This window comes from Daphnia pulicaria, chromosome 6, assembly GCF_021234035.1.
Source record: "Daphnia pulicaria isolate SC F1-1A chromosome 6, SC_F0-13Bv2, whole genome shotgun sequence".
Lineage (NCBI taxonomy): Eukaryota > Metazoa > Arthropoda > Branchiopoda > Diplostraca > Daphniidae > Daphnia > Daphnia pulicaria.
This window is the reverse complement of record NC_060918.1, coordinates 3237137-3264897: the sequence shown is the minus strand read 5'-3', so window position 1 is coordinate 3264897 and position 27761 is coordinate 3237137. Positions and strand designations below refer to the sequence as shown.

Here is a 27761-nt window from a genome sequence, read left to right as displayed (position 1 = left end):
AAGAACCTGCTGAAAGTTCATCAGGTAAGAATGATGAGGGTAGCCTAAGCGAAAAGAGAAAGTTTTAATTAATTCAATTTCAATTTTAGAGAACGAAGGGCAGCCTGAAGCAAAACGCATGAAAGGGCAATGAAAAAATTCACATCTTGAAAATCACATCTTCACTAAATTCAAATTCTTTTTTCATGTCCCCATTTTTTTACTATGACTACCATGGAGAAGAATACTTCTACGATAGAGATCGAGCCCAGCTTATTGATTTGGATGATTTACACTACATTGGTAACTAAAATTGTTGTATCTTTAATTAAAAAAACTAATTCATACCTTTACAGATGAAAACGAGGAAATGGAGGAGAGTGGGGAGAGTGGAAGTGGAGTCCACGTGACGATTTTGTTGCTGAGGAGGTAAATGATGATGATAGCATAGCCGAGCTGGAAAGATCTTTTGCTGGTAAGAAATTCAAATATGATTAGTTTAAAAATTTTTAATACATAAATGTTTTTTTTTTTTGCTTTTCAGCGTCAACGATAGATCTGACAATGGATGAAGACGTTAATTTGCTTGAAGGCAAATTTTCAATTTAAATAATTATTGTTAAAAAACTAATTTTTATCGATTGGAATTTTAGAGGATGAAGGCCGCAAGGTCAAAAGACTGAGCGAGGAGGGCGCGGAGCCAACTGGATCAAAACGTCAAAAGCTAGAATGACATTTCACAATTTCAAGAAAAAATATTCCCCCTAATCCCCTCTCATCAAATCCTTTCTTTTTGTGTTCCTCACTTTTTCTCTAAGCCCTCGATAACAATCTGGCACCAGCAGCTCCTATTCAAAATTAGGAGCTGTTAATTAATATTACCGTAGAAACTTAAGTTGAAGTTTCTACGGTAATACCACAACTCCCAAGGACAACGTTTAAAAGACCAATGCACATTTATTGTCTGTATGTTGTGGTTTCCGTGCGAGATCGAACAAATTTGAATTCCGGTCGTGCTGTTGGTAGAAGCATTAAGAGGAGGAGTTTTACACAATAAAAAAGGTTTACTATCCATCCAACGGATTCCGGAGACGGACGGAATTGGTGGTTTTCAGAAGGGGGAAATCTGATAAAAAGTGTTTCAAAAGCGAATCTGTTTTCCGAAAGCCAACCCACAACAAATTTGCGCAAACCCTATCCAGGTTTGCTTCGAATAAGAAGCTGCTAAGGTGCCCTCTCAGCTTGGCGTATAAGAAGGAAGTGAGAACTTTGCTTTTCTTCGTGAGTCTCCCTGCCTCCGCCTCAACCCTCTATCGGCTGGTATAAAAAAAAAACATAAAAATACATGATGCCATCTAGTGGTCATGATCGAATTTAGGTTATGAGTAAGTAACACACAGTAACACACAAACAAAAACACAAAGAGGGACCTGATGACGCCAAAAAGTCCAAAATCGACACCTCCTGGTTAAAAAAATGTTCCTATAATTTACCCTTGATCTTTATGCAAAAACTATTGAACAAACGTAAAATTTTAAATTAATTAAATTTTCGGTTTAAAAATGTTGCCATATGGGATCGAGTATATTGTGATATTGTCCTCGCATACGAAAGCGTCGACAACCAGATCTCGAAAGCAGAAGCTGGATTTAAATTCTTTATTCTACAATCGATCCTGCTTAATATTTGAATCGCCTGTCGTTTCCGTTCGTTCGTAGATCACAACCGAACGTACATTATATCGTAAGTCATCCTACAAAAAAAAACAGAACGCAATATAAACCATCTAAGGCTGCACAATCAACTACGATAGTGCCTCGCAGCGGAGGACACGCCTTTGGTACTCCCTTCAAACCAGATATTTTGTTCAATAGACTAAAAAAATTTGATTTTTAGCAAGCACTTTGTTTGAAATACTGTGTTGTCGTTATTTGGCTATGCTATTGTCAATCTGCTGCAATTGTCTTGGTTTAAATGCTCGCCGAGCTTGGAAGAAGATTCGATGACATGATGATATGATGATTATGAATAAATTATTGATTTAAACACAAATCTAAAAAATATAACTTTATTTTTGAGACACCCTTACGAAAACCACAAATTCTGTCTGTCTCCGATATCCGTTGGATGGATTGTAAACATTTTTTTGGTGTAAAACTCCTCCTCTTAGCGCTTCTACTGGCAGCACGACCGGAATTCAAATTTGTTCGATCTGGCACGGAAACCACAACATATGCAGACAATAAATGTCATTGGTTTTTTAAACGTTGTCCTTGGGAGTTGCGGTATTACCGTAGAACTACAAGGTTATACATAAGGTTGGATTGCGAAGCAATTGGTTAGTGGAAAACCCACGGGTTTTGTTTCCTTTTGTTTAGTGTAATCAGTTTCACAGAATGAGGCGGAATAGGGTTAGACCTAAACATAGTCATTCCTTAATTTAAAATTTTACGTTAACGCAGAATAGAAAAAAAAACGAGAAAAACATCCTATCGTAAACGCGTAGCCGGAATCGAATATCCTGTCAACCAAGATAGTGCGTGCGGCAGTTTTATACATACAGTCATTTGCAGTGCGGCATTGCGGTCTAAAATGCGAAATTTTAACCCATTAATTTCTTTCCGTCGCTGTGCATCACTTTTGTATTTAGACATGTCAGCGAGCGAGAGTATAAAAGTCGCTGTATGCTTCTCTGATTCTCTCAATTGAGTTTTGGCTGGAACCTGGTGCTTATAAATATTTGAATGATATCTCTCTACAACTGTGTCTATCATGTTTTTTGACGTAATCAAGAAAAATCAATACACTGAAAAGTTAAATCCGTCCGCCGAGAATGCAAGATCGGAAGAGAACAATAACAGAAAAAAGAGTAAATGGATTCCTATCAAAATCTTTTTCTCTCGTCATAAACGCGCACCATCAAGTACTAGTGCAGTACGGGAAAAGTAATATTTTATTGTACATTTTTTAAAAAATTCTACTTTATTATAGATAAATTGTAATTAAATTTTTAAATTCGATAAAACAGGACAGAGCCAGAGAATCTCGAACCGATTGTAGATGAGGAAGTGCTGCCAAGTTGTAACGTTCACCGTGAGATTTCTCAAGATACTGCACCCATTGGTAAGTAATGTCTGCGCGTAAAATCCGCGTAAAATCCTAGAATGAGTTTGAGAAAAAAAATTTAAATTTGGTCTTTCTCTTACAAAATATTTACTCGACGAAAAATGATAAAAAAAAGGTCTGCTATGTAGCCAAAGTAAAGCGGACCTCGAGTTTTGAGTTTAAGACAGTGATTTTGTAAAACATTTGAAATTTAAACTCTTGAATCAAGTCGTAAGACTTGATGACACCGATTTATTCTTGCACAAAAGAATGGTCTTTATATTTTAAAAAACGAAAACAAGATAACGAACAATAAATAGAAATCTAGAATCCTCCGCCATCCTCCACTTCCCTCTATTAATAAGTCAAATAACTTTCCAATTTTCGAAAACATTTTTGAAAATGATTGTTTGTCAACACAGAGTCCAAGTGCCGCACCAGTACCTCGTCACTACGTAGGAAGAAACGACCCGCCCCACAACCTTTCAGTCCCGAGTCGTCCTCTTCCTCATTCACCGCTCTATCGATCATGGATCTCCGACGCCGAGACACAATTGAGGTAATCACCTAGTTTCAAGCGAAATAATTCCGGCTTTTCGTCTGAACCCAATTTTTATTCATTTGCATTTTATTATTATTTCATTTATCGATGATGATCTAGCTGGAAACTGTTGTCACCATCACAACCATAACGACGGCGACAAATGAAGGGAATGAGGTCGAACAATTGCCACTAGTCGATTCAAGCGACGAGACCCACGACGAGAAGTCATGACATGAAATTTTTGAACTGGATTACCCCGCACGACCAAACACAAGCCATCTTTCCCTTTGCTCCTTTATCTCCGTGTTAATTACGTCGAGGTGTCTTGAAGTTTTTTTCTACTTGAATAACGATCTTCGTGAAATATCAACGCAAATTCCCGATTTCGTGATTACAACCGATTGGCGTGGGCATATTGACTTGCGTGGGTTGAAAAGAACCTCATTCACGCTTTTGATTGACGAAAGTTGCTGCAACCTCGTTCCGTTGATCTACATTGGGCGTGAACTAGAAATAAGATCAATTCGAAATTTTATTTTTATTTTTAGAGGGAAGCCAGTCTACTAGGTGATCAACAATTGCCAAAAAACAATACCTTCCACCTTTTTTCCGATAAAGTTGATTAAGATAAGTAGCTGTTTTGCGTAGTTTACTTCAACATCAAGTCATTATGGCTGTCATTTGTGAAACAGTAAAAGGATTTGCACTGTGAGAACACAAGAGAACACGCCGTTGAAGAACCGTACTTGACTGTATATGTTTTTTATTTGATTGTAATGATAGTTATTTTTTCTTTACTAGATGCTTTGCAAAAAAACAAATTGGAATTGCATCACCAATTCCAATTGTTGATAATCATCCCGCTGAAATCGATGTCAGCAACGTTCAAGTAAAATTATCAAACCAAGAACGGTAAATTAAACAAATATTTGTTAATATTCTTATTTAACAAATTATAATTTTTATTATTTAACATATTATTTAACAACATTTATAATAACAAATTTAACTTTTATTTTTTAGTATTTTGAAGCCACAGAAAGTAGAAGTAGTTGAAGCTGCTCTGTCCAAACGAGATTGTTTGGTAGTTATGCCGACTGGTTCCGGCAAATCAGCTTGCTTTCTATTACCTGGATTGATTGAGCATGGAGTAACTATTGTTATTTCTCCCTTGAAAAGTCTGATGTATAACTCCGAAAAAAACTGAGCAGACGACGTCGAAATTTCAGATTGAAAAAAAAAGCCAAATTAGCTACGTTTAGTTTACAACTTTTAAATCTAAACTAGTGAATTGAAATGAGTGACTTATACCCGCCCTACATGTGCCCATCGTAAGTTTAAAATTTATAAATTTTACCTCGGGCCAATCATATAGTATATCCCTTTCTCTGTGATCTTCCTTTCAGATGTGATGAATGGCATCACCCCCTGACAGTGACAGAACAATGTCCGAGTAAGTAAAATTAGATTTTACTCTTTTTTAAATTTAATAATGTTAACAATTGGTTACAGACGTGCAAACTCATGAGGGAGAAGAAGAAATCAATTCCGATGGTGAACAGAATTTTGATTGGGAGGAGGATGGTGTTCAACAAAACTGGGATGAAGAAACCGAGGATTTTGATCATCACTATGGTAAGTTTTAAGAATTGTTTCATAAGTGTGTGTAATAATTTACCAAAAATTCTGCAGGTGATGAAATTGTTGATTTCAGCGATGATGATGGGCTGGAAGACCCTGAAGTTTCTTTTTCTTCAACAATGGATCTTGATGGAACAATGGACGAGGAAATCAATTCAGATCTGGTTAAAGGTAAATTTTTATTTAAAATTATTATTGTTTAATACTAATTTTTATCTGTTTGAATTTAAGAGGACGAACATAAAAGGAAACGAATGAGCGACGGAGATAGCCCGCAATTTAAACGACCAAAACAATAGTAATTTTCTACTATTTCCTAAGTTGAGAAAAGACAATACCCTCACCCCTCAGAAATTCCCTTGTTTTTGTAGTTATGTCTACTGATGATGAATGTAGTTCTGTGATCTTCCTTTCAGGTGTGAAGAATGGCATCATTACCTGACAGAACAATGTCCGAGTAAGTAAAATTAGATTTTATTTTTTAAAAATTTAGTAATGTTAATAATTGTTTAAAGACCTAGCAACTCAAGATGAAGAGGAAGAAGAAAATTCAGACGGGGAGCAGAATTTTGATTAGGGAGATGAAAGTCATCAACAAGATTGGGGAGACGAAACCTTGGACCTGGATCATCACTATTGTAAGTTTTAAAATTTGTTAAGCAAGTCATAAGTGTGTGTAATAATGTTACCAAAAATTCTGCAGGTGATGAAATTCCTGCTGTAAGTGATGATGACGACTTGGCAGACCTAGAAATTTCTTTTGCCTCTACAATTGACCTTACAATGGACGAGGAAATTAATTTGGATTTGGTTGAAGGTAAATTTTCATTTAAAATTATTATTGTTAAAAACTAATTTTTATCTGTTTGAATTTAAGAGTTGGAAAAGAGGAAAAGGATGAGCAATGATGGCCCAATGCAATATAAACGCCAAAAACTAAACTAGTTTTACTACCCTCCTACAAGAAAGAACATTACCCTAATCCCCTCTCAGAAATTCCATTCTTTTTGTGTTTTATCTTCAAACTACGTTTACTACTAAATCATAAGTGATTTCTCTCAATAAACTTGTGCTTGATAAAAAGTGTTTCAAAAGCGACTGCACTCAAAATCGTAATAAAAAAATTGAAATTTCATTTGAAAAATTTTAATAAATGCCCAAAAACATTTGAAACCAAAATTAAACAAGGAAATTACAAAAAAAACTGTCTCATAGACCAGAATCTTTTCAAAGTGATCGACTAAACCGGTTTTCAAAAGGAAATCTGGTTTCCGAAAGCCAACCCACAATTAATTTGCTCCAACCCTACTCAAAGTATGTCCTGCCCTTTAAGCTTATGATGATTAATTGTGGATGACACCACGAAAGTATATGAGAGTAGACTAAAAATTCTCGCAAGGGATAACTAGCTTTTTTTATAGTTGGAGGTTTGCTTTGAGTTAGGGATGCCCTCTCGGATTGATCTCAGATGCCCTCTCGGCTTGGCGTATTGGAAAGAAGTGTGAATTTTGCTTTCCTTTACGAGTCTCCCTACCTCAACCCTCTATTGGCTGGCATAAAAAATAAAAATAAAAACATATCGTGACATCTAGTGGTCGTGATTGAATATAAGTTAAGGGGTAAGTCCGGGAGATTTGAAATTCATTACAGTGGTTAATTCCGGGAACGTTCTGCGCATGGAGTCGCCGGGGATATTCCACGATATCGGAATTACCAATAAAGGTCGGTAGACCTTCAGTACTCCTGAAGGGATAGAGCGAACTATAATGTGAAAAAGATTGTTTAATTTAAATTGCTGTAAATTTAACCGTTTCTTTCAATTCTATATTGGAAGGATTATATAAAAGCTGGTCTGTTATTTAAAACCGAAAATTTAATTAATTTAAAATATATTACTTTAAATTTTATTTTAATATTATTTATTTATTAAAAATTTTACGTTTGCTCAATAGTTTTTGCATTAAGATCAGGGGTAAATTATGGGAATATTTTTTTAACCAGGAGGTGTTGGTTCATGTTTTTTGGCGTCAGGACCGAATTCGTCTGCCATTGAAGGGAAGGCATTAGCCGCTAGGCGGTGTGTCGAAATGTGTTATGACGGCTTTTCCGTTTCAGTGTCCCATCTTTTTATCTCTGGCTATAGTCGTCTGCTCAAGGTTACCAGGTGTACTTTTACAACATTTCTGTTTGAAATTGTTTTTATATACTGGTACATTCTATTTTTATGTTCTATTATAAATCTCTTAAATTAATATAAGAATACATTTTTACGTGGATTGAAATTTTGAATGAAACGCATATGCTGACAATCAACGCCATCTAACGATGTTTCTTTTTATTTTTGAGATTTTGTTCTTATTTTGAAAATGTTTTCTCATGATTTGTATTTTTGCGTTTTATTTCTTTTCTTTTTTAACGGGAAATGGGATATTTTTTTTCTTTATTTTACCACAATTGTTTTGTTCGAGAATAAATGGGCTCTGCTAACTTGTCCCCAATTTTGGCGCTTAACAAAATGAGAGAGAGCACGAAATAAGACGAAACCAAAAGTCATGTTGACGGGGTGACCCGTCATAGCACTGGACGGATTGTTTACCCGTCCTTGAAGAGTATAAGGTTGAACTCCGGCCGGGGAGCTTTCCCACCTTGGGTGGGTCTTGGTGCTCTACCTCGACCCTCGCGCCAGAGTAAGTTCATGTAAGACTCTGGATGTGCCGGTTTATTTTTAAGTGTTTAATTAATTTTTGAGAAACCTTGTGTATTATACTTCCAGCAATGCCGAAAAGTTATTTTTTCCTTTTTTTGTGTTCCGGCCATGAGTGATCTCCCTACGGTTGTTTTATGCTCGATCGCGTCCATCACAATCTAAATTACAATGAAAATAGTAATAAGAACCAGAATATGGCAAATATAATTTAAATATTTAAAACATTTAAAGCATTTATCAAAAGTTATTTAATTACCATGCAGTATTGTAGTGCAAAAACCATGTACATCATTAGCATTGCTTCGGGATAATTCTTTGCCGGAATTTTGCTGGATAAAAACATTAAGTTGTACAGCACTGAAAATGGTGAAATTATCAATAGTGCCCCAACCGTTACCTCCTCTACAAATCTCAATCCCATAGCAGATGTAGACAACGTTTTCCAAAGGAATACCTTTATCTACCAATTCTTGTTGAGCTGCAAGCTACAGAATTGTAAATTGAAAGAAAATTAGTTGTAAGGTAAACAAAAATTAAATTTAAATTTTTGCTATATTTTGGACTTTTGTGGTGTAGTCTCCGGGGTGATTCATCACGTAGGCTATCCAATTTCCTTGGCGGTACAGAATCGTGAAAATATCCAATAGTTGCGATAGTGGGGTATGCCTTTTATTTTCATAACCACGGCAAGTAGTAGACATCGTTTTTGGTTGCGCAAGTGCACTCCCATTGTCCGCAAATTCCGCAACAATCCTTAATTGGATATCGAAACCAACAAAGTTGTGTATATCCCTAAAAAATTTGTTGAAATAGAGAAAAATCTATTTAAGAAACTTTCTAGCATGACTATAAATTAATAAAATAAATACCTTATCTTATCGAAGACCATTTCTCTAAGGCGGACGAATATGGAGCTGGGAACATGTTCTCTCCTGGATTGTCTTACAAGTAATCCAACTAACATCACAGGATTCAATGATAGGGTGAGAACTGGGCAGGAAAACAAAGCATATCCACACCAAGGAATGTGTGGGATATCCAGTCTTGTAGCACCTTCGAAAAATTTGTTCACTTCCATGAAGTGTATGCGAAGTCAACCCGCAAGCCTTATTATGACATGTAAGACCTTTGGGTTGGTCGAAGAATCATTTTTTGGATTGACGTTCTACGAAGTAAGCAACATGATAACCAGATGTGCTAGACTCCATGACATGGTAAACTTTTCCCTTCATTTGATGTCTTTCTACAAAAAGAAAAAAGGTATAAGAAATCTACCCATTTAAAAAATTAACAAAAGAAATAACCTCTCATCAATCCAGAAAAATTAGTGTGATGACTACGACTCAAAATATGTCCAAGTTTATTTTTGTAAACTTTGCTCAAATATTCGTTCGACATCTTAATGAAATAAAAAAAATAAAATCAAAAAATTTAAAAATGTTTAAGTATAAAGAGCAACGGCAGTCGTGTAATGAAGAGGTGCAATATCATTGCTACCCAAGTGAAACAAAAAAATAAAGAAATTGGTTAAAATTATAAAATTGCCTTGCGGTGCAAGGTTATTGGGTAATAAATTGATTGGCAAATTATTTTTGACGGACGATTTGGTCTTGAGGTTCTGGACGGAAAAGTTCTTCTAGACCAACGCAGCGTGTCTTTTTGGTTTTAATGTTTCTGACTCGCACCAATCTCCGAGGTGGTGACGGTGGCACCGGCGGTAGTGTTGGTTCAGGGGAATCGTCTTCCGAAAAGGTGCCCACCTCACTGCGTACCTCACAGTTGAAAAGGTTGGGGATGAAGTCGTCTTCTACAGATTCCAGATGGCCTGGTGGTGTAGGTGGATCCTGATGGGCGAGGACGACCGGTCGTAAGGGCGGTAGAAACGCCTCAAAGTTGGAGGCGGCACGAAATCCGGAAGACGCGGCCTTTGTTTTTTTTCTTCGATGTCTACGACAATAGCAACGGCAGCGGGCTCGTCAACAGGAAGGTCAACGATTTCGACGGCATCGGCTTCTATGGCAGCGTCTTCGACAGCAGCGACGGTGACAGCGTTGGCAAAATACGCGATTGCTGCATCTCTTGCCGCTTCAACCCTATTTGTGAACTAAATTCTTGATTTTTTTATTTTATCCTTGATCTTCTTTTCCGGGCCATTAAACTTGCGCGGCATGATGAAGCTGGAAAAGCTGGATACGAGAGATAATCAGTCTCAATTCCGAGATCGGAAGGCTGGAAGACACTGACCAAGGCGGGTGATAAGCCTTCCTGACAAGAAGAGACGGACAACTAAAAAACAGAAACTCCAATTGACCAGCAAGAATGCCGGACAGGGATGGGAACGATAGCTGGCGCGAGCTGAAAGACCAGACAAACACACAAAAATTAAATCAGCTGACGCAGTCCGAAAGGCGGACAAACTGAACGGGATGAATGAGGATAATGAATGAATGATGAACTGAACTTGAATGGCGATGAATGATAACGGAACGAAACACGGGATATTGCGGACGATTCTACGGAATCGACCAACACACTAGAGACGGAAGAAAGGTAGAACTCACGCACGATCTGACGAGATCGACCAATGCAGTTCAAACAAGGGGGTAGATTCACGGGTAATCTGACGAGATCGACCAGTGCAATCGTAACACGGGAACACAGAAATAACTATATTCATAAACGACAGACAAATAATTACATGAAAATCAGGAGGAGAACCACCAATTGGCGGCAGAGGAGTTGCACCACCAACGCAAGCACCACTGAACGGTGGTAAACCGCAACGGCAACGTAGGCAGCTAATCGCTTAGTTGTGTAGCAGCATAAGAAGTGAAGCTGGATGAGAGGACGTTATGAGGATAAGGATGGATCAGAACGTTGGTGGAAGTCCCTCCTCTTTCATGGAAATATATAAATAAACATAATTAAATATATAAATAAAACTCAATTAACTTAAATGTTGTGTACCTGGGCGTAATCCCGTGGTGAGTGACTTCAGGGTGTCTCAGTGGGCGAAAACGAGAAAAAGCCCAACAGCACAAGGAGTTGCAGTAGCTAAAAAGCAGTCACAGACAATAGCGTTAACTCAAAACTCAGACTTCAGGTGTGTCACAGTTGGCGAAAACGAGAAAAACCCAACAGCACTAGGAGTTGCAGTAGCTAAACAGCAGTCACAGACAATAGCGTTAACTCAAAACTCCAACCTAGAGACAAAACACAATAAACACAAACTATTAGCAAGTTTATTATGAAACACAATCAACTTAAATGTTGGGTACCTGGGCGCAGCCTCTCTGTGCAGCAGCAACTGGATCAATCCAATTCAGTCAGCCTCTATGAAGTATCCAACACAACAGGCTGCACTATTGCAGTTCTGGTCCTAGTTGCAGCAGTCTTTATAAAGTGAATCAAGACCACATCTACATCACAATGACGGGCTATGCCCTGGCCGTAAGTTTCCAAAGATTAACCCAATGATCAGATTTACCTAGCCTTTGTTTTTACATGATCTTTTCATTCTTTTCTATTTGACAGGTGGGTGGTAAGGTAATTAGAGGCGGGCGTCCTGTGGGTCACGAGAGTGTGGATTGCAGTCACAGCCCATCATCATCATCTTCTTTGGGGAAACAACAGCAGCAGCAACAACAGTAACATAATTATGTCCGTACTTTTGCTATCAAGTTGCTTGAAACTTTTCAATTTAATCAACAACAACAGCATTGTAAGTTTTCAGTATCGCATTGTAGTGCGCAAAGATAACCTTCGGATCGTAGCATTTGCAAGAGAATTTATGGCAGTTAATATTTCAACATCTACATTTTCGGCAAATCGGTGTCTGTCCTTTGTCCAGGTGTGGCATTATGACCACTCTATTGAAGAAAAAAACGATGAGTGAGTAGGAAAACAAATAAAAACAAAATAAATTATAGTCTTCAGTATATTTTTTACACAGGAAGGCTATCAAAACAACTAAAGTAATCAAAGTGATGGGAACTGTAACTGTGATAGTCACAGTAACATCTGTATTGTTATGAATCTTGTTAAGCTTCAACATCGACGAATAAATTGTTGTCATTTCCAAGTTGAAAAAAATCATCCAATTCAACAATATGGTCGACATTTCACAAATGTAGTGGAGAGATAAAATCACACTTCTCTTGACAAAGCTCGTTAGAAGTATATCAACTTGAGAGAAAAGTATGTTTGGAAATATGAATGATAATATTGGTAGAAAAGATTACTGGAGAAGCAAAAAATTCTTACATCTGCAAACGTTGGCATTAAACTTCCCTTCACTGGAAGGCAAACAACAAAAAGTGGAAATTAGCAACTCAAAAATCAAACGATTTGAAATTTTCACACAAGGAGGGTTGCATCTGTAATGAGTCAATCATATATTGTTTTTTTTCTTTCTCTTAATAGCGAATTTTGAAATTGTATGTAATACATGAATCACATTTATTCCATCCCCCTTTTTCCAGGTGTATATTTTCACTAGTTTTTGTAATTATGACAAGGCATTAAAAATATGCTTCTGAGAGTTCAGGGATTGACAGCGCTTTGGGGATTGAGGATTTTACGATACCGCGTTATTAAATTTACAAATTGTTCCGTTGCCTGGTTACTATTATCGCGAGTGAAAATAAACTGGGTTAGATAGGTATATATTAAAAAGGTAGTGTGCCGAATTGATAGCTACTGATATATGTTACACTGTTACGTTGTAGGCTGTTAACTTCAGATTCCATCTTCCCAGCCTCGTGTTGCGGTGAGAAATTCGGTTGCTAAAAATCTAGACCAGAGGTTTGAATAATTGCAAAGTAAAGTCACCGATTTGCCAAAAATGAGGATGTGGATGAAAATGTAACTACCATAAATTATTTTGCAAATTCTACGATCCGAAGGTCGTCTTCACGCACTGCAATGCGATACTGAAAGCTGAAAATACACACTACAATACTTTAAGCTGAAAGAATACGTAAGTTTTTCAAGAGCTGTTAAGGTACCAGCTGAAGAAGGTACCAACAATTCTACAATAATTTTGTCGGGGTATTGTATTTCCTTTTGCTAACCTTATTTTTTGTTAAAAATTCGTTCGCCTCAACAATTAGTAATTGAAACAATTGTATTCATTCAACCTGTCATCCATTGTGTAAGTAAAATATTCTAACTGCACTACTAATGGTTGAGTCAGGATATCCTACATAAAACTGATTTGTGAATCTCAGAATGTGAAAAATCTGATTTTCGATGTGGATTGTCTGCTCGTAGGGTCCAGATATCTTTCTCTAGAATTAACTTGTGGGTGATTTTAAGTTCTTGACATCTAACGGATTGGTTGATGCCAAATTTGTGTGAAAATCTTTATTATTCTTGTTTTACGGGAATTTACACTTTTGATATGTATAGTAATTTTGCACATCAACCAATGCGTGCGTTAAGTTTGAAATGGTAAGAAGTAAGTTCTGTGTCTAACGACATGTACAAGTAGATCTCTATTGTAACCAATCCTTTCTTTTTTTGAAAATTTTTTGCGCAGTTTCAACACTTGCCCACAGTTTCAACAGGCACACCCCCGCATACCAGAGTACAATAGGTAAAGTAAAAAGTGTTGACATGATTTTTTATGGCTAACAAAAACATTTTTTTTAAATATTGTTATCTAACTGTTTTCTGTTTGTTACTTTTTTTTACCAAATTCACCACAAAATTACTCAAAGAAAGTAAACCTTTTTTCGTGTAGGACCAGTGAGGTAAATGAAAATTCATTTTTGAAGGACTTGTTCAAAACAAAATGACTAATCTAATATCTAAGAGATTCTGGGATGATTTGAGGATCTTAAGTTATGGTCAAAGAGTAAATAGAAAATGTTTATTTGCTTTTCTCTCATAAACACCGATAGTATTTGCTTACTAACAACAAATTATCTTAAAAACAATACTTTTTTTACAGTTTTATATCTGAACACACATTGTAGTACATCAGGATGTTACACCTGTGGGTAAGAAAGTTTTGATATCTATGACGTCATTCTAAATTAACTCTTTTAAAAAACTAACTTTTTAATTTGTTTACTTTTTAGGAAGGGATAGAAAACACGTTAGGAAGCGCTGGTTGCAGTGATGGCCAGTTAGTCCGGTAACATGCAGGAGAGACGAGGGTAGCACTGTGCTTATGACTTATGAGAGGGTGTCATAATTTGCATCTGATGAGGTGTTATTCTTGGAATACCACCTCATCCATTTGAGGTTGGATGCCATCAGGTCTAAGCTTTCCTCATAAATGGTCAGCTAGTTTCCACCTAGTTTCACAAAACATCAGAATTGCAACTGAACAAGTATTCTATTTCAAAAATCAAGTGCATAATACGAATATAATCTCGAGCGTTGTGGATTTGTTTGATATGCGTACCATCAGTTTTCACTCGGAAAGTCACCAGCGTTACTGTAACCTGAAAATACAAATATAGTATTGAGAGATGAAATTACCATCAAGACTACTTCCCACAAAAATAAATCTAACCTCATAAATCCATAGTTGTTTTCCTATTCCTTTGTTCTCTTTGATAACACCAATTTTTGCGTTTCCAACAAGCTTACTTAGTAATCACCCGATTAAAAAACAACGAAAAAGATTATGCTGCCATAGATAGCAGAACTAGCATTAAAGGCATTTCAGACGACGTCGTTTGTTTACTAGGTCTCCAAACGGCAATCAAAGTGGTCAAATCTGAAAATTGGAAGAACCTGAAAATGTCAGCATACTACAAATGCCGTGATAAACTAGCGGTGAGTGAAAATGTCACACACAAACTCTGCATCCCTGTACTACTGCAAGAAAGAGCGATTCAGCTGGCTCATCAAGGCCAACGATGCGTGAAACAACTAAAGAAGTCATGAGAAGAAAAGCGTATCCCAAGCATAAACAAAAGGGGAGAACCAACAATTCGAAATTCTCTCCAACAAGCCATACTAATAGCTAGTAAAAATCACACAAAAGAGAACCGGTAGTAATGTCAACAATGCCTTCCAGTCCTTTTAGTCATTCCAGCATAGATTTCTACACGAATTGTTTCTAGTCATTGACGACTACTCTCTTTATCCAGAAATTCACCATGCTGGATACACATCGGCTAGAAGCGCGATACCATCCCTAGAAAGTATCTCTGTTCAACATGGAATTCTGGGCGTCCTTCAGGCAAGCAGTGATTCAACATTCAATGGACTTGAGTTTGAAACCTACACGAAGAAGATGGGCATTCCATTCACCTGCGCAAAGTCACCTCAGTTTAGGTTTCAGTGAATTGTGCAGCCCATCGACAAGATGGTTAAAACTACAACAGTAGTACAAGGACGCAACTGGAAGGATTCATTAGAACGTTTTCTCCTCAGTTACCTGGCAACCCTCTCACATTTTGACCAGTTTCTTGTCAGCAAAACTTCTATTCAACAGAGAGCCCTAAACTGTGTTACCGTAACTGCAGCGCAGAAATGCCAACCATTTAGTGATCATCAGCGCATCGGACCTCTTGCCAGTTACTTTCTTTATCTTCGATCAGAATCAGAAAAAGATAACAGAAGGTGGCTCGGATTTCTATGTGTAGAAGGCTTAGAAGCAGTTCATTCACGTTCTTTCCCAGTCAGATTGAAGTTAGGCAGCAAGCTGGAACAAGCTATAGAAGAAGCTGTGAAAATCGATCCGTCAAAAACCAATAAAGAAATAAGCAAAGGTATTATTCTTTGTATTTCTGTGTGTTGGACTAGTCCTAATTACCATTTCGTTGGTAATTTTTCTTTCACAATCTATAGGTGTAGAATTTCATGCAATCTCTCCAGTATTTCAGCGGTTACTTCGAATTCCTGCACCCTAGCCAATTGCGTAAAAAAGGCTAAGAACGGCCTTTATTTCGGTGCTACTGATCGATATATCATTGAAAATTTCAACTTGTTGATTCAATTTAAAATGATTCAATCGACGAAAAGACGCAAAAAATGCGGAAAATGAAGAAACAGCCAAGGAAATATAAATGCGTGCTCTCCGTTTTGCAGGTATATCTTTTTAACAGAATTTTCATTGTGAATAACTGTCAATTTAACCATTTTTTAAAGATTTTCTCATTATGGTGCATTTTTCAACTTCTGTATTTTGGCCACACCGCAAATGCTTCAAGTGCTAAACGAATCAAGGGTCATTGAAGCAGATGTGATTTTTCCAGGTGCTAAATCTTTTCCCTACCCACTAAATATGGTGTCGTTTAATTACGAAATCCTGAATTACCAAGTCTTAGCAAGGGTGATGATGACCAGCAGTACACTTATAAAACGGCATTTGGAAAAGTTCTCGTAAATAACAATCAAAAACTAACATTAAAACAAAATCACAATCGTTTAAAAATAATTCAGGAATTAACTACGAACATACAATGGGAATTTGAAAATGGAAAGGATGTTAGAGGATGGATACTTGATTATAGTTTGGCGCAAAGTCAAGTACTGTAATCCAACCCAACAAGTGGAAAAAGAAGACTCCATTCGAGGATGGGATGTCCATCACAAAAAAGGTTTGAAAAATCGCCGACAAGGTTACAATTGACGTAACTTCTAATTGTTTTTTTAATTGCTCATGCAATTCCAGTAAGTTTAATTTTCTTGAGTTAAGTGCGTATATTTTATACTGTGTCTATTCATAGGAACTAAAAACACGGGACAATGTTGGAATGGCGTTTGATATTCTGTGTGGGAAATTGGATTTGTCAAAGGCGAAAACATTCCTGATGAACGAAATTAAATGTTGGGTAATGACATTGATAATGCCAACAATCAAGGGTGGGAGAAAGTTTGTGCATGAGCAGATTGGCGAGGGCAACCGAATTACCCAATTTTTCATTTAAAGCTTCACTGAAATGTCGGATGTTCATTGGGCGGTATGCCCAAGAACTACAAATGCTTTAGAGTCTTAAAATAAAAAGGTTAATCATGATAATTAAGTAATAATTTCATTGTGTTCCTTATTGATTAAACTAAACTAACATCTTATTTATGTATTCAGGGGTGTTTCAAAACCAAATCCTTTCGTGATGTTGTGTCTAACTTCTATCTTGAAGACAAATCCATTTGTTTCAGCACCTTTGCTGCCAGAGAGGGAATTAAAAAACGCACGCCAATCGCTGAAAGAAAAATTCAAAACGAAAAAAGGAGACTCAATCGCGACCGTCTCAAATTAATAGTAGAAGACCAACCAGGGTGCACCACTCCTTCAACGACAGAAGGAACACAATCTAAAACTAAGAATACGAAATTAACAGCAACTCAATTACTCAAGGCAATTTTATTTAATAGTAATTACAATCAAACAGATTTTTTTTATTTTAAATATTGTTTAGATACTGCTGAAACAAGTGAAGACGAAAATTTAGGGAAAATAGTTTTCATCGACACTTACGTGGTAGGAAGTTCGGTTGGTGTAAAGCCACCGTAATTAAAAATAGTTGAGAAAGAGGCTGAGAAGAACCTCCTAACGCCGTCCCTAGGTTGTCAGTGTGCTATACGGTCATGCTGTTTCAAAGTGTCACTTGAAAAGAGGTGGGAGGACAGAAAGAAGGCACTAAAATCAGAAAAAAATTGTGGAAAAATTACCAAAAAGAGCCACGTGGATGCAAAAAGTCTCCACAACGAAAACACCCAACAAGCAAGCAGTCAGACAAAAATACCCAGGTAAAAGAACCAAAAATCGCGAAACAGTTTTTGGGGTGCAGCCCGTCACGGCACCACCTTGGTTATTTAGGATATTAAAGATAAACTTCTCACAAAAGAACCTTCTCATCCACAGCCAGAGAAAGTTCAAAAGGTTGTGTCTGAAGTTAAAGCTGAAGTCGGCTGTCCGATGTCCACTCCTACTGCACCTGTATAAAAGCGGACGAAACGGAAAGTCAAGCTGTCCAAAAGATGTAGCAACGCTGAATGCAGACGACTACAGTTCTGTCGTTTAAATTTTGTTTTGCTTGTTTGCAGTTCATTGGTAATTTATATCATAGGCGGGCTCCGAGGGCGCACTTGGCAACAAAAACTTGCAGTTCACAATAACAGACAATGTCGTCTTAGTTTTGTTTAACATTCAATACCTAAAGAGTTTTGGCCAATTTCGAAATCATTAAACAGTTTTGTTGTCACATAAGACAAGGACTGTGCAGAAATCGCTGCATGTTTCCCCACTCGACGCAATTACTTTGCCATTTTCATGTGTTGAGGGCACTGGACCGTTACCTAAAGAGCTTAGGTTTTATCTCCATGTTTCCAGCAGGAGATATATGAAGTTTTTTGCGAAGCTCTAAACACTAACTCCCTAGACATTTTTATTCAGTGTCAGGAATATCTGAATGTGTTAGGTAAGCTCTAATTGCGTTTTCCTTAATTTCAGATGGGAAACACCCACACAAAATCCACTGAACTTTCCGACTCTAAAATGATGACTCAAATCATCAATTTGTTGGGGGAGGAAGAGAAGTTCGTTCAGGCCATTAAAGGCCTTATTTCTTTTGGCGTGTTTAAGTTCATAGTGGTCCTCCTCCTCCAGGACCTGAATGAAAAGCGCAAAGACTATTTTAAAAAACTGCTCTTGCTGCTGACAATCCGACTCCACCATCATCTCAACCACCACCACCAACTAATCCTGTTAGTGTTCCAGAGCCTCCTGCCGTCACTTGGCAAACGTAAATTTTTTTTAAATTTTCAATTCTTTTCATTAATTTATTTTTTGGTTTTTTTACAGAAATCATGAACACGTGGCAATTTTAGTGGATCCGGAGCAAGTTACACTTTAAAAAAATTTCAATTTCAAACTTCAATTCCTTCCTTCCTTCCTTCTTTCCTTCCTTCCTTCCTTCCTTAAACTCAAATACCCACACCTAGTCTGATCTTTCCGATGCAGAATTGATGAGTGAAATCATCAATTTGTTGGCAGAGGAAGAGAAATTTATTCAGGCGATGACAGACCTTCTTTCATTTGGTGTCATTAAATACATCGTGATCCCCCTCCTCCAAGATCTTAACGACTGGCGCAAGGAGTACTTCAATAACCTCCTGCTCCTCCTGCCATTCCTAATCAACCAGCACCTCCTACCCCAACGCTACCTCCACCGACAACTGGAAATGATACTTGTCCAGAGCCACCAACCAACTCTTGGCAAATGTAAATTTTTTTAATTTTCAATTTTATTCTTTTGATTAATAAATTTGTTTGTGTTTTACAGCAATAGTGAATGTGTGGGAGGATTAATGAATCCGCAGCCAGCTCCACTTTAAACGATTTCAATTTCATTTGGAATCCGGACAAAGTTCCACTTTGAACCTTCTAATTAATACTTCAATTCCTTCCTTCTTTCTTTCCTTCTTTTGAAGAAAGAAACTCTTATTCCAAAAACTTTCAAAAACTTTCCGAACTTTTTTTCAAAATTTGATTTGTGACCCTTGGCGTGCCTAACCTATCTCGAACGTCGCACTTTCTCGAACGTCGCACTTTCTCTCAGCTCATCAGACTCTGTTTCTCGGCCTTTTAATTGTAAGTTTTAGGGTTATTTATTTTTAGATTATTTATTTTAATTAAGTTTTGTTTTTTATTTCAGATGGGAAATAAACAAGAAACCCCAAAAATGTCCGATGGTGAATTGTTAAACGAGGTGGTCAACTTGTTGGCCGAAGAGGAACGATATGTGCAGGCCATTACGGCCCTGCTAACATTTGGAGTCTTTAAGTACATCGTTTTCCCCCTCCCTCTCTTATCTGCCGCAATCGTTTTGGAAAATAAAACTCAACAAATGGTCATTCAAAAACAAATATTTCAGTTAAAAAAGGATATCACTGAAATGTGTTCCAATTTTCATAATGTTGTTACTGTCAATATTTTTTCATCTGTTAAAACAGAGGTGATGGAATCATTAGTGTATTGTACTGTTGTTGGTTGCAACAAAACAATTCCAGGGGTTAATAACCGTTAATATCAAAACTCAACATGAGAAGCGTGAACATGGCATTCCTAAAATTCTTTGTGATTGTTCGTGGAATCTCGGAAGCAGAGAACTTTTAGACAAATACTGCTCTCGCTTTCATTCAAACATAAGATATTCATCAAATTTATTATTCATTTCTGAATAATAAATTTTTGCCATACAGAGCAAATGTTTGGGATGATTGGGAACCTGTATCGGATGTTTTCGATCTATCAATTTCGGAGAATTCTGCATCTCTAGTACAACCGACTTTACCCAATCTGGCTTTCATTAACGCCGTTGAAGAACCGTACTTGACTGTATATGTTTTTTATTTGATTGTAATGATAGTTATTTTTTCTTTACTAGATGCTTTGCAAAAAAACAAATTGGAATTGCATCACCAATTCCAATTGTTGATAATCATCCCGCTGAAATCGATGTCAGCAACGTTCAAGTAAAATTATCAAACCAAGAACGGTAAATTAAACAAATATTTGTTAATATTCTTATTTAACAAATTATAATTTTTATTATTTAACATATTATTTAACAACATTTATAATAACAAATTTAACTTTTATTTTTTAGTATTTTGAAGCCACAGAAAGTAGAAGTAGTTGAAGCTGCTCTGTCCAAACGAGATTGTTTGGTAGTTATGCCGACTGGTTCCGGCAAATCAGCTTGCTTTCTATTACCTGGATTGATTGAGCATGGAGTAACTATTGTTATTTCTCCCTTGAAAAGTCTGATGTATAACTCCGAAAAAAACTGAGCAGACGACGTCGAAATTTCAGATTGAAAAAAAAAGCCAAATTAGCTACGTTTAGTTTACAACTTTTAAATCTAAACTAGTGAATTGAAATGAGTGACTTATACCCGCCCTACATGTGCCCATCGTAAGTTTAAAATTTATAAATTTTACCTCGGGCCAATCATATAGTATATCCCTTTCTCTGTGATCTTCCTTTCAGATGTGATGAATGGCATCACCCCCTGACAGTGACAGAACAATGTCCGAGTAAGTAAAATTAGATTTTACTCTTTTTTAAATTTAATAATGTTAACAATTGGTTACAGACGTGCAAACTCATGAGGGGGAAGAAGAAATCAATTCCGATGGTGAACAGAATTTTGATTGGGAGGAGGATGGTGTTCAACAAAACTGGGATGAAGAAACCGAGGATTTTGATCATCACTATGGTAAGTTTTAAGAATTGTTTCATAAGTGTGTGTAATAATTTACCAAAAATTCTGCAGGTGATGAAATTGTTGATTTCAGCGATGATGATGGGCTGGAAGACCTTGAAGTTTCTTTTTCTTCAACAATGGATCTTGATGGAACAATGGACGAGGAAATCAATTCAGATCTGGTTAAAGGTAAATTTTTATTTAAAATTATTATTGTTTAATACTAATTTTTATCTGTTTGAATTTAAGAGGACGAACATAAAAGGAAACGAATGAGCGACGGAGATAGCCCGCAATTTAAACGACCAAAACAATAGTAATTTTCTACTATTTCCTAAGTTGAGAAAAGACAATACCCTCACCCCTCAGAAATTCCCTTGTTTTTGTAGTTATGTCTACTGATGATGAATGTAGTTCTGTGATCTTCCTTTCAGGTGTGAAGAATGGCATCATTACCTGACAGAACAATGTCCGAGTAAGTAAAATTAGATTTTATTTTTTAAAAATTTAGTAATGTTAATAATTGTTTAAAGACCTAGCAACTCAAGATGAAGAGGAAGAAGAAAATTCAGACGGGGAGCAGAATTTTGATTAGGGAGATGAAAGTCATCAACAAGATTGGGGAGACGAAACCTTGGACCTGGATCATCACTATTGTAAGTTTTAAAATTTGTTAAGCAAGTCATAAGTGTGTGTAATAATGTTACCAAAAATTCTGCAGGTGATGAAATTCCTGCTGTAAGTGATGATGACGACTTGGCAGACCTAGAAATTTCTTTTGCCTCTACAATTGACCTTACAATGGACGAGGAAATTAATTTGGATTTGGTTGAAGGTAAATTTTTATTTAAAATTATTATTGTTAAAAACTAATTTTTATCTGTTTGAATTTAAGAGTTGGAAAAGAGGAAAAGGATGAGCAATGATGGCCCAATGCAATGTAAACGCCAAAAACTAAACTAGTTTTACTACCCTCCTACAAGAAAGAACATTACCCTAATCCCCTCTCAGAAATTCCATTCTTTTTGTGTTTTTTCTTCAAATTTTTAGTTTAAAGAAACTTCCGGCAGCGGATCCGATCCGCACACCCGCAGCGAACCGATAGTTCCAGCAACAACGCAATCACAATCTGGAAATTTCTTTTGCATCCACTATTGACTTAACAATGGACGAGGAAATGAATTTGGATTTGGTTGAAGGTAAATTTTTATTTAAAATTATTATTGTTAAAAACTAATTTTTATCTGTTTGAATTTAAGAGTTGGAAAAGAGGAAAAGGATGAGCAATGATGGCCCAATGCAATGTAAACGCCAAAAACTAAACTAGTTTTACTACCCTCCTACAAGAAAGAACATTACCCTAATCCCCTCTCAGAAATTCCATTCTTTTTGTGTTTTTTCTTCAAATTTTTAGTTTAAAGAAACTTCCGGCAGCGGATCCGATCCGCACACCCGCAGCGAACCGATAGTTCCAGCAACAACGCAATCACAATCTGGAAATTTCTTTTGCATCCACTATTGACTTAACAATGGACGAGGAAATGAATTTGGATTTGGTTGAAGGTAAATTTTCATTTAAAATTATTATTGTTAAAAACTAATTTTTATCTGTTTGAATTTAAGAGTTGGAAAAGAGGAAAAGGATGAGCAATGATGCAATGTAAACGCCAAAAACTAAACTAGTTTTCTACCCTCCTACAAGAAAAAACATTACCCTAATCCCCTCTCAGAAATTCCATTCTTTTTGTGTTTTATCTTCAAACTACGTTTACTACTAAATCATAAGTGATTTCTCTCAATAAACCTGTACTTGATAAAAAGTGTTTCAAAAGCGACTGCACTCAAAATCGTAATAAAAAATTGAAATTTCATTTGAAAAATTTTAATAAATGCCCAAAAACATTTGAAACCAAAATTAAACAAGGAAATCACAAAAAAAACTGTCTCATAGACCAGAATCTTTTCAAAGTGATCGACTAAACCGGTTTTCAAAAGGAAATCTGGTTTCCGAAAGCCAACCCACAATTAATTTGCTCCAACCCTACTCAAAGTATGTCCTGCCCTTTAAGCTTATGATGATTAATTGTGGATGACACCACGAAAGTATATGAGAGTAGACTAAAAATTCTCGCAAGGGATAACTAGCTTTTTTTATAGTTGGAGGTTTGCTTTGAGTTAGGGATGCCCTCTCGGATGGATCTCAGATGCCCTCTCGGCTTGGCGTATTGGAAAGAAGTGTGAATTTTGCTTTCCTTTACGAGTCTCCCTACCTCAACCCTCTATTGGCTGGTATAAAAAATAAAAATAAAAACATATCGTGACATCTAGTGGTCGTGATTGAATATAAGTTAAGGGGTAAGTCCGGGAGATTTGAAATTCATTACAGTGGTTAATTCCGGGAACGTTCTGCGCATGGAGTCGCCGGGGATATTCCACGATATCGGAATTACCAATAAAGGTCGGTAGACCTTCAGTACTCCTGAAGGGATAGAGCGAACTATAATGTGAAAAAGATTGTTTAATTTAAATTGCTGTAAATTTAACCGTTTCTTTCAATTCTATATTGGAAGGATTATATAAAAGCTGGTCTGTTATTTAAAACCGAAAATTTAATTAATTTAAAATATATTACTTTAAATTTTATTTTAATATTATTTATTTATTAAAAATTTTACGTTTGCTCAATAGTTTTTGCATTAAGATCAGGGGTAAATTATGGGAATATTTTTTTAACCAGGAGGTGTTGGTTCATGTTTTTTGGCGTCAGGACCGAATTCGTCTGCCATTGATGAAGGGAAGGCATTAGCCGCTAGGCGGTGTGTCGAAATGTGTTATGACGGCTTTTCCGTTTCAGTGTCCCATCTTTTTATCTCTGGCTATAGTCGTCTGCTCAAGGTTACCAGGTGTACTTTTACAACATTTCTGTTTGAAATTGTTTTTATATACTGGTACATTCTATTTTTATGTTCTATTATAAATCTCTTAAATTAATATAAGAATACATTTTTACGTGGATTGAAATTTTGAATGAAACGCATATGCTGACAATCAACGCCATCTAACGATGTTTCTTTTTTATTTTTGAGATTTTGTTCTTATTTTGAAAATGTTTTCTCATGATTTGTATTTTTGCGTTTTATTTCTTTTCTTTTTTAACGGGAAATGGGATATTTTTTTTCTTTATTTTACCACAATTGTTTTGTTCGAGAATAAATGGGCTCTGCTAACTTGTCCCCAATTTTGGCGCTTAACAAAATGAGAGAGAGCACGAAATAAGACGAAACCAAAAGTCATGTTGACGGGGTGACCCGTCATAGCACTGGACGGATTGTTTACCCGTCCTTGAAGAGTATAAGGTTGAACTCCGGCCGGGGAGCTTTCCCACCTTGGGTGGGTCTTGGTGCTCTACCTCGACCCTCGCGCCAGAGTAAGTTCATGTAAGACTCTGGATGTTCCGGTTTATTTTTAAGTGTTTAATTAATTTTTGAGAAACCTTGTGTATTATACTTCCAGCAATGCCGAAAAGTTATTTTTTCCTTTTTTTGTGTTCCGGCCATGAGTGATCTCCCTACGGTTGTTTTATGCTCGATCGCGTCCATCACAATCTAAATTACAATGAAAATAGTAATAAGAACCAGAATATGGCAAATATAATTTAAATATTTAAAACATTTAAAACATTTATCAAAAGTTATTTAATTACCATGCAGTATTGTAGTGCAAAAACCATGTACATCATTAGCATTGCTTCGTGATAATTCTTTGCCGGAATTTTGCTGGATAAAAACATTAAGTTGAACAGCACTGAAAATGGTGAAATTATCAATAGTGCCCCAGCCGTTACCTCCTCTACAAATCTCAATCCCATAGCAGATGTAGACAACGTTTTCCAAAGGAATACCGTTATCTACCAATTCTTGTTGAGCTGCAAGCTACAGAATTGTAAATTGAAAGAAAATTAGTTGTAAGGTAAACAAAAATTAAATTTTTTTGCTATATTTTGGACTTTTGTGGTGTAGTCTCCGGGGTGATTCATCACGTAGGCTATCCAATTTCCTTGGCGGTACAGAATCGTGAAAATATCCAATAGTTGCGATAGTGGGGTATGCCTTTTATTTTCATAACCACGGCAAGTAGTAGACATCGTTTTTGGTTCCGCAAGTGCACTAATATTGTCCGCAACTTCTGCAACAATCCTTCCTTTTTTTCAAATTTAAATCTTATGTTTTGTTTATTTTACATTTATATTTTCAGATTCTAACGTTGGTTGCTTCTGGATTTGATATCCGGCTCTATACGGCTCTATACCATTGGCAAGATGGTAACGAGCTTTTCCTAATTAGCGGTTGGAGGCTCCGTTGAGGAGCCAACGTGTAAAAACTGCGATGCATCAGGCATCAGCTTCCATGTGTAAGTTTGACGATGCGGATTAGACCCACGCGGTCGTGTCATAGTCATTTGCGACCGAGGCGACCTGGAAATTTCTTTTGAATCAATTTCTTTATTATTGTTTGTTTAATCCAGAGTTTGGAAAAGTTAGAACAGCTGAAAATCATCAATTCGTTCGTGCCGGCTATTTGCAAGCATTCGTTTTCGGGTCTTCGATCTCTACGAACCCTTGATTTATCACTCAACAATATCTCAGCTCTTGTGGAGTCGAATTTTCACGGTCTCATCTCCTTGGAAGATCTGAGGCTGGACGGCAACATCATAGATTCCGTCAGCGACATTCCGACACCTTCCGGCCTTGAAACGGCTCTCTCTGGCTCGCAACCGTCTCATCGGAATTCGTGCCCCTCCTCTTCTACGGTCTCCATCGACTGGAGGAACTGGAGTTGAGTGACAACCCCCTGCTGCAAGACCTGGAGCCCGAAGTATTCCGCGACGTCCGCCTCTTGCGAGCTTTGAGGTGTCGACGTTGCGGTTTGACTTACATCAACCCGCTGCTTCTTCACTTGCTGCCAGACATCGTCACCCTCGATTTGGGAGATAACAATTTTCACTACCTCGATAAAAACGCGTTCGGAGATCTTTTGAAGCTTCGACATCTCCATTTAGATGGGAATCAGGTGACCGTGCTCACCAGTGGCGTATTAACAGGTGAACCTATTTTTCTTTTTCCTCTCGTAGTTGGACGTCTTCTTTCCCTATAGAGGCGGCACACACTCACCCGCAAAATTATCCATATGTTCAATTTTGTTACGCTCTGGTAAAATGATGAATTCCCTTTCCAAAATTCCCAGATCCTTGTCTCAAATTAATGCTAGAGGGTACTGTACCGAAATCGAGTGGTACATACAGTATAGATATTTTTAAGTGTGAGATCATCTGATGTTTTTTATTTTAAATGCAATTTTTTTTTTGTTTTTCGGTTTTCGATCGCGTATTAAAGTAGTCTAGCGTAACTTAGAGCGCACATGATACGATATAATTTGCAGGACCACATCGTACCGTTAGCGAACCAGTTTTTTCTGACCGTAGTCGAAATGGCAATAGTGCAATATACACTCTTCGTTTAAAAATGAAAAGGCACGACAAGAATATAAAACCCATGGCATTACTCTATACAAACATTTATAAAAGACCTTTCTTTCTAATTTTAGTGAAATTTATGTTATTGTTGGAGTTGACTCCAACAAGACCCATTGAAACCTCGATGAAACGAAAGATTCTTGTTTTTATTTATCCAGGTTAAATTGCCGCCTTGCCAACTAAGTTCAAACATTTGACGATGCGTGTATAATCAATTATGACTGCTTTCGTACGTATACGTGAGTCGAATGATTGCTAATAGGATGGGAAAAAGTTCGGAAGAAATCTACTATAAGCAGTTTGGGTAAATTAATACTCACTACGCGCTTCCTCTGAGAAAGTCGATTAAAAATTACCAAGGCAACTCTATTCGCAATAATCTTTACGGTAATGCAGTAGCAAAATTTGGGGTTCTTCAATTTTTCGAAATAGCTAGCAGGGTTCTCAGACTATAAAGAAAGTTTACTACCGAAGATAAGGGTTCTGTATCGTAAAAAATAGCAGCTATTGATTAAGTTGCAATCGCAGGAGCCAATAGCCATAGCGAACCAGCCCAACCAGCAACTCCTAGATATTTTCGTTCTTCCATAGTCGGCTCGCTCCCTGGGCTCCATCCCAACTGCTGATGGCTAAAAAGAAGAGCAACCATCCGTGAAGAGGGAAAGGACCAGTATTAATAATCTGTTTGCTGCTGTGGTACCGGTACTTTGATTCGATCTCTTCCAGATGATCGGAGTTTACGTCGTCAGCCAAGTATTGTGTTGACGGTAGTTCCGATAGAATAAGATAACCTAAAGAATAACTTTTAACTATACAGTCTCTCGAGTATTTTTATTTTGGTTATAGCACAGAACTGGACATTGCGATTATTTTTAGATGCTTGTACGTACGTCGTCCAGCTTGTATAAAAATATAGTCAAGAATATAAGGATTTTTCCTTCAACTCTAACGATTCCACTAAGAAGCCAAAGAAGGAATAATAGCTTATCAATTCGTCTATTGTCGTTTTGTTCATTTCCATGCAATCACCCGCTATGTAGGCCACAATCTGACGACGTTGTCGCTGGCCCGGAATAAG

General features: G+C 36.9%; 2 protein-coding genes and 1 long non-coding RNA gene across 4 annotated transcripts; all 3 read left to right on the top strand.

The window, feature by feature from the left end:
- The first annotated feature begins 2701 nt into the window (after positions 1-2701).
- LOC124344351 lies at positions 2702-3998 on the top strand. The gene is made up of 4 exons (XM_046797869.1): positions 2702-2924; positions 3008-3102; positions 3507-3643; positions 3746-3998. Exons 1-4 carry the CDS (start codon positions 2752-2754, stop codon positions 3857-3859), a joined length of 519 nt encoding a protein of 172 aa, XP_046653825.1. The 5' UTR covers positions 2702-2751; the 3' UTR covers positions 3860-3998.
- Positions 3999-5366: 1368 nt separating this feature from the next.
- Positions 5367-6226, top strand: LOC124344352. The gene is made up of 6 exons (XR_006919709.1): positions 5367-5440; positions 5501-5567; positions 5686-5726; positions 5785-5907; positions 5973-6086; positions 6147-6226. It is a non-coding gene; the product is annotated as an uncharacterized LOC124344352 (long non-coding RNA).
- A 14008-nt stretch (positions 6227-20234) lies between these two features.
- Positions 20235-22838, top strand: LOC124344450. Of its 2 annotated transcripts, XM_046797993.1 has the most exons (11): positions 20235-20270; positions 20330-20440; positions 20552-20859; positions 20935-20981; positions 21041-21163; positions 21221-21340; positions 21401-21467; positions 21541-21626; positions 21685-21807; positions 21873-21986; positions 22047-22124. In XM_046797993.1, the coding sequence occupies exons 3-8, from the start codon at positions 20825-20827 to the stop codon at positions 21551-21553; spliced, it is 405 nt and encodes a 134-aa protein (XP_046653949.1). In that variant the 5' UTR covers positions 20235-20270; positions 20330-20440; positions 20552-20824; the 3' UTR covers positions 21554-21626; positions 21685-21807; positions 21873-21986; positions 22047-22124. The 2 variants fall into 2 exon arrangements, 1 of the variants encoding a protein (XP_046653949.1); XR_006919743.1 differs by lacking the exons at positions 20235-20270; positions 20330-20440; positions 20552-20859; positions 20935-20981; positions 21041-21163 and adding exons at positions 22411-22714; positions 22775-22838 and having other exon boundaries at positions 21315-21340; positions 21586-21626; positions 22047-22350.
- Positions 22839-27761: the final 4923 nt, after the last annotated feature.